This window comes from Rhinopithecus bieti, unplaced genomic scaffold, assembly GCF_001698545.2.
Source record: "Rhinopithecus bieti isolate Rb0 unplaced genomic scaffold, ASM169854v2 scaffold_5889, whole genome shotgun sequence".
NCBI lineage: Eukaryota > Metazoa > Chordata > Mammalia > Primates > Cercopithecidae > Rhinopithecus > Rhinopithecus bieti.
This window is the reverse complement of record NW_016805277.1, coordinates 2,523,334-2,530,831: the sequence shown is the minus strand read 5'-3', so window position 1 is coordinate 2,530,831 and position 7,498 is coordinate 2,523,334. Positions and strand designations below refer to the sequence as shown.

Genomic DNA, 7,498 nt, shown 5'->3' with positions numbered 1-7,498 from the left:
AACACAAACTTATTTCAAATGCCACATACAGTTACTGTGTTGGTACAAATTTCTACTAAAGTTGATGTATTAAAAATAATTTATATATATTTTATAAATAAGGAAAAATTCACATGTATAATAATTACAGGAGGCCTTTTGAGAAATACTGGTGATTACAGAAAATATATTTTAGATGCTACACAACAGTTCAAAATAATGTAATCTGCCTTGACATGAGAGATCTGAGAGTTTTCTGAGGTGAGGAAGCATGAGACTCGAATAGGACAAATGATGTGTGTGGCTTCACATCTTGAGGGTCACTCAGCTGCACGACAGCATGAAACGGTGTGTGTGACCACGCCAGCAAAACTCCATGCCCAGTTCTGCTTTGAGATCTTCTCACACAGCCTTTGGGAAGCATGAGAAGCAGGGGAAAGGTAGGAAGCCACAGGGCCAGGCCAGGATAGGAAGGATGAGGGGGCTGGCCAGCCACGTGGGAGCCAGGCGAGGAGGGAGCTGTGGGTCTCTGGTGTGCGGCTTGCAAATCTGTTTCCCTCACCTCTCCCAAGTAGCACAGGACCCACAACTCTTCAACCTATGGCAGATGTCACACTGGGCAGTGGATAAAGGTTTAGATTTGGGGCGTTTTCTCAATTTAGAGCTCTTGGGCCTCACAACCCAGCCAATACTGGTTGCTCTTACTCAGAAACAAAGCTCTGATCTTGAAGAGGGTGCCTCTGAAGGGCAGCAATCTCTGATTCTGCCGAGCACATGTCACCAAGCTTGCTGTAGGGGTAAGTCAATAGTTATTGCTTTGTGCAGTGCTGGCTGATCCCTCGAAAGCCCTCTAGGGCATGGCCCATGTTCTCTGGGGCCACATGAGCAAGGGCTGGTTCTATATATGTAAAGATGAGCTTGGAAAGAAGTGTGCGTGAATTGTGGGTTTTTTTTTTTTTAAGTGCATGCTAAACACTCTGGGGCTGGCTAAAGAAGCCTCGCTATGAATTCTGGAGAATAATCCCCACTCTTGTATTCTCCATAATTTCATACATTATTATTTAGTTAAATTAGGCTTCCCCACTTGCTGCCCATGGCTCCAAAGGAGGATGTGGATGCAAAGGACAATGCTTGTTTGTGTCCCAGGGTCTACTGTGTGGCTGCTGCCTAAAGCATGCAGGCCCAAATAAGATGCTCAAATCCTCATGTGACTTAGCAGGTAACCTGGTATAGATAAAAGCAGGGAGTGGATTGTATTCCACTGGCTACTTGGGGTCTTGTAGTCATACCCTGAAGTAGGCACTGTATTTTTTTATCCCTTGAATTTTTAAAGCATCTCTGTTTTATGATCTCTATAATTTTGGAGAGAAACCAAGGCAGCTAGTGACTTTCTTGAACAAAATTTCTTTGCCTACGTGCCAGTCTGGCAGCACATAGTAGTATCTGGCCTATGAATGACTTCTGGCTTGTACCCCAAAGCAGGAAAGTAGCACGAGCAAAGACCACGGGGTAGGGGCTGGTGTAGCCATCAGGTCAGTTGCTCCTTGAATGGTCGGAGCTGTTGTGGAGTGGCTCATGAGCAGGGGGCCTGAGACACAGGAATGGAACAGGAAAGGGGGGAGAATAAAAAGGGAGTTGGAGGGAGGTTGCGGGGGCTCGAGCCCTCTGAGAGATGATGCTTCGCTGAGATGTCATGGTCTCACTATTCCTGCCAGAGAACACCTGACTTCCTTGATGGTTCCCAGCCAGCTGTCTTTAGTCTTGGTCATCTAACTCCAAAGGTCTGCAAGCAAGGGTTTGGAGGGTGTGATTCTGGGCAGCAAGGGGCTGTGTCCCTATGAGTTCTGACTGTACTTGGAGTGGAACCTGGGGTCCTGGGTGGGGGAGGCTGTCGAGGACTTCTGTGGCAGTGCTGCAATCTTACTTGTTACCTGCCTGGCCTCCTGGCTGGGAGTGGAGGGGAGTAGCATTCCGGGGGTGCTGGGTGCAGGGGCGAATGTGAGGTAGATTGGTGGATGCATAGGAAGGATCTCGGAGTGGTAGTGTCAACTCTCCTGGAGGCTGGCTTCTGAAGAGTGGGAGAGAGAGAGTTGTGGGATTTGCTAGTGAAGATGCTTCGGTGTCTGTAATAATGGAATGAAACACGTCATGATAAATGAATCAACTATACTTTTTAAGCCCCTTGTAGAAAAATATATCCAGAATGAATCTGTTTCACATCTGAGTTCTGAAATCTTTAGTTCACAGGTTACTGGTCAACAGAAAACAAGATGTGGTTGTACAAAGCCAACTCCTGGCTGCTTTCCTAAATGAAGACTCAGCAGTCTCAATCTCTATGGCAGTAGGCCGTTCTCTGCTTTATCTGGGGTTGAAAGCCGGCTTCTTCCAGTGCCTACCTGGAATTGGGAGCCTTGTCTGGACAGACGGAGATGGGGAGATGTCTGGGTTGGGGGTGGGAATTGTAGGGGTTGAGTTTCTGTCTCTGGTGATGCTATCTCTAAGTCACAGTACCTGAAGTTTGGTATTAGTAGTTGGCCCCAGCCAGGATTTACAGGGCTCTTCCAGCTTCTTCCTGGAGCCTGGGGAAAAGTAGGACACTTGAATGGCTTGGAGACTGAAGAAATAAGCCTGGGCCAGCCCCAGGCGGGGTGGGCTGGGTCAGTGTTGGTGAGGCTGGGATGATGGCTTTGGCCGTGGGTGTGACGCCCATCAAATCTCCTCATGCAGGCGGGTTGTGCCATCATCCAGAAGCTGACAGTCCCCCTTCCTGCCATCCGTCTGGGGCTGCCTGGGTGGGCTTTTGGACCCAGAGCCTTTATGCAGGGTTCTGCCCACTGGAGCAGAAGAATGAGGGCCCCTATTTCAAAGCCTTCCTGTCACCACAGGTGCAGATTATTTGTCATTTTGGGGGGGGAAAAAAAAAACTATTGAATTTTTGTGAAATTAATTTTATTTCAAAATGACCGAGGGAGTTTATGTAAATAGCTTTCTTGATGATTCTTTTGGTAAAGTCAGTATTTCTTGAATAGTGTAAGGTATCAGTGTGAATTGTGGGTTCATTAGGAGGATTACTGGCTGGGCTTGCTACAGGAGGCCCCCTGTAGTGAGGCATTTCCTACCAGTGGCTTTCCAACTGTGTTCCATGAACCTCTTCTGGGGTGAAGTATGGGAGAAAGGGCAGGCCGATCTGGCCTTTTCTTCCTCCTCCTCCTGCCCCTGACTCCCCACCCAACCAACTCTATTGGTTTTCCTGCTAAAAAGCATTTACCTGCCTGCATTGGTGACTTTGCCTTCTGGGGCTGGACTCCTGAAACCCTGACCTAGGCTTCAGGCCTGCTTCGATTCAGTTGTGTCTGGCATGCTGTCAGAGAGACCTAAGCCTGCCGTGTCCAGGAACTGCACTCTGAGGACAGTGAAGGGCAGCTATGCTTTTTAGACACACTCCGAGATGAAAGGGACAGTGGGGGAGGAACTGGTGCTGCAGAAGTTGACTCTGTCACTCCTGATTATTTTAAAAGGCCAGTTTGGGTCGAACTGGTCTTTGACTTAGGAATCTTGCTGCCCAGAGGGGCTGGTATTCTGGCCTGGTAGTTGGTGGGACTTTTCCTCCTTTAGGCTCAGAGATCCTTTTTCTGTCAGGGGCTAATACAATTGAGATTTTCCAAAAGAGAAGTTTATGAAAGTTGGAGAATTTTAGTGGTAAAAATGGGAGATTGGGAGTAAACATATCAAGATATTGAGTCAGGAAAAATAAAAGGGGTGAGATGTGTCATCCATGCATCCCAGCAACTGTGAAACTGCATTCTAGACTTTTGAGGTGAGCTTCCTCAACTTATATCTACATAGCATATCTTTTAAAAGAAAAAACAGATGTACATGTCTAGGCACACCCCTAGGAGTCGCAGGGGACACGCATTTGGGGGACCAAGATACATAAGACATACAAGACAAGTGATTGATCTCATGAGAGCTGGGGCGAGGGATGCAGGTGGCTTGGGCAGTCAGGCAGGAGTGAAAGGAGCTGTGTGTGTTGAGTGACACAGAGTCTAGGGTTTCCTCTCCTTGCAAGGGTTTGTTCCTCAATGGGAAAGGAAAATCCTGGTCATGTCAGTAGGTGAAGGTGGCCAAATGAGCAAAGATCTCTGTGGTGAGATCACCTCTCCCAACCTGTGTGGCTTGCAAAATGATCATTCAAACCAGAACACATGTAAGTTCCACTTACATGCGGGAGAGGGAAGGGGAGCCTGTTTTTGCTGAGTCTCTGATCTAGGCAGTCTCCAGAGGGCTGTGTGGGTTGTATTTCTTCGATGCCCACCTGAGAGTCACCACAGCCTGAGACACATAAGGAGAATGCAGTAGTGCCAGCCTGTGGCCTTCTGTTCTGGGTTCTGCAGTGTGTGTGTGTTGATTGGGGAATGTGGGTAAGAAAACCCTCACTGAAATGTGTTCTCTCTGCAGTGCTGATGCGGGGATGGGGTACCAGAGATGAGTGGATAGGCCACAGGCAGGAAAAATAAATGTTTTGACAAGGTATAGCTTCAGGAACTCACCTGGCCCCACTCGTGTCCCTGGGGTTTCTGCATTGAGCCTTGGGGCCACCCATACCTTGCCAGGCAAGCCCAGTCTGCCCTGAATCTGGGGCACTGGACCTGACTAATGAGATGTCTCCCTTCTGTGCTGACAAGCAGGCACACAGAACTCGTCCTGGTCTCTTGGGGTCCCAACACAGAACCGAGTCCTTATGGATGAGGTGGTCTGGTCTGCTCTTGGAGAAGCAGGGTGGCAATAGTTGACAGGGCTGGTATTCTTAGATGACCATTGTTCTTTCTGGCTGTGGAATGGGGGGGTTGTGACCTCCCCCGAGACTCGGCCTAAGGCAGGGAAGGATACAGTTGGACCTCGGAGAGCATCTTTCTGCTTACTAGCATTTGAGATTATAAAAATTTTTTTTTAATCAAAAATTTCCAAAATAAAGTGAGTGATTTCCCCATCCCCCAAGATGCAGTGAGTCTTGCTGGCTCTCCCTCAGGCTTACAGCAAGTCAAATGGAAAGAAAAGCAAGAAGCAGCTGCGAGGGAGAAGACGCGGTCCCACATGAGGACGGATGGGCTTTCAGTTCGGGAGGGAGGCCCCTGCTCCTGGTCGGCCTCTGCTTCTGGGCCACTCCGTCAGGGCGGAGTCTGGCTGGGTCTGGCGGCAAGGGACAATGACTATGTGAAGGCAACCGACAGAGGTGTCCGCCTGGAGAGCAGGATCCCTTGGTTCCATGATGTCCCCAGGTCACGCGGTGTGCAGCTTGGCACAGAAATGATCCCTTTACACAGCAGCATGTGTTCTCATCGTAGCTCAAGGCATAAATCATACTTCCTAACGAAAAAACCCCAATCTTGGTAGCAGCGCATACCTTATACTAGGAAACTTGCAAGGAGACCAGTGTTGAACCACAAAGCGAGTACAGGTTTTTGCTTTTGTCTGTAAAAATGTACAGCGCACCTGCTTGGGGCTGCAGTGTCAGGACTAGGGGGTGCTCCTTGGCCAAGGGCTCTGCTCTGGGCCCTTCATACCTCACCCACCCACACCACTGTGGTCCCCCCCTTTATACCTGACACCTCACACCGCAGCGTGTTTTGTCTCCCATTGATGAGGAACAGAGACTCTCGGGCTGGTGTGAGGAGGTACTGTCCAAACAGCCCACTGTCCCTCATGATTCTGCGGGCGCCCCCCCAGGGCTGGGGTGGCCCTGTGGGTGGCTCCTTTAAGTTCTTCAGTGTGCCCACCTTCCCTGTGGACAGCTCCAGGAACAGCAGGTCCGGCTCCGTGTGCAGAGCCGCGTAGATGTTGTATTGATTGCTTTCAGTGAAGGAGCGCTGGAAGGCCAAGTCTGAGATGCCCGGGTTTATTTGCAGGTCATACAGGGTCTGGATCTCCCCCCGCACCGTGATCTCCTGCACATGCAGCCAGGGGCTGTCAGCTGCAGCGCTGACTATGAAGTGCCCGTCGGGGGATGTGTGTGGGGTGCCTGTTACATCACCGTTGGGGCCAACCACAGAGTCTGTGACACTGTCAACGAGTAGCTGTCGGGCAGCAGAGGCAGGACTGTCCTGTCGGCACTGGATGAAGAAGTAGCCGCCCAGGTGGGTGTGCGCCATGGCCTGAGGCATGCAGCCATGGTGGTGCAGGCTGATGGTCTTGAGGGGCATCAGTGTTTCCAGGTCCACTTTGTGGACTGCAGGGTCAGACTTGTTGAAGATGAAGCCAAACCTGGGAGGGGAAGAACTGAGGTCAGAGGTCACCTCCAGGGGTGGGGAATCTGTCGTTCATCTTAACCAATTACATCTTCTGCCTTTTCCCTTTATTATAATCCTTCAGTGATCTAATAGCTTAGTAATAAGATCTATCATTCTGCAGGGGATGTCTTCATAAACAAATTATCTATGATCTCAATCCAAACGCAGTAGAGTTACAAATGTTGCTGGATTGATGCTCTTGTAACATGCACTCATCATTGGAAATGATTGTGGAGGAAGGCGAGAGGCCCTTCAACTGCTTCTCCTTTTGTAATGCCTATGATATGTTTCCCTGAGGCCCATGCCAGCTGGAAAGGGGCAAGTCTGTGTCTGGACGGTGAGCATGGAGGAAAAGGGCAAGAGATCCCTGCCCCGATTCTGCCTGTTACAAAGATATGAGTTCTATATCCTCGCTGTTTTCTAGACTAACTAACAAGTTAGAATTTGAGGATGCAGATGCAGCCAAACAAGTGCAGATTTCCTATTAGTACCCTCTTCCCCTGGAAGGGAAACATGTGGGGGCAGTCTCTTTTCTGGCCACACTGGTGGTGTGGGTAGGAAGAACTCTGGGCATTGGGGTTGAGGACAGCTTTTCCCTCCAGAGCCAGATGGCCTGGTGCCGGCGCATTGCCCTGCTAGCTGCAGAGCCTGGGGCAGGCTGCTCTGAGCCTCAGTGACTCTAGCCAGGGTAGCTCCTTCCTAGGGCTATTGGGCAGGGTAGCTCCTTCCTAGAGCTATTGGGAAGATTCAAAGAGGGAAGTTTAGCAGAGGGGCTCAGGTAGGTGGGAGTTGCTCACATCTGGATTTTCTGAAATTCCTCTTTGGAGGCTGGTTGGAAGTACGGAAAAGCCTGACTCCAGGCAGGCCTTCCCTTTGATCTTGAGAGTCTGTGCCTAAATCCCTTATTCACAGAGGCCTTTTGGTGATGTGTACACTTACAGGAATAGAGCAGAATCTCTTCTGTAATTTTCTCTAGAAAAACTGTACCCCAGAATGGAGGAAAATACTCCCTCCAAGGCGTATCTTTAAAGCATCCTTAAAGAATCAGAGCATGGAAATAGCAAGAAAGAAAACTCGACTCTTAAAAGAAACTTTAAGTTAAAAGCCACACACAGGAACTACAGAGCCTCTGAGTGTGCCCGACCCCCAGCTGAATACAGCTGCTTTATGAGGGCTTCACCATTTAATATACTCTTAGAGGCTCTTGCAAAGGCTCTCTCTGCAGTGAGAGA

General features: G+C 49.5%; 1 protein-coding gene across 2 annotated transcripts in view; it reads right to left on the bottom strand.

The window, feature by feature from the left end:
* Positions 1 to 925: 925 nt before the first annotated feature.
* The window catches only part of FSTL4 (follistatin like 4), a 417,177-nt gene continuing 410,604 nt past the window's right edge, over positions 926 to 7,498 (bottom strand). For both annotated transcript variants that reach the window (XM_017871986.1, XM_017871987.1), the window contains exon 16: positions 926 to 6,240. In XM_017871986.1, the coding sequence (XP_017727475.1) occupies positions 5,538 to 6,240 (703 nt within the window). In that variant the 3' untranslated portion in view covers positions 926 to 5,537. The remainder of the gene's footprint in view (positions 6,241 to 7,498) is intronic.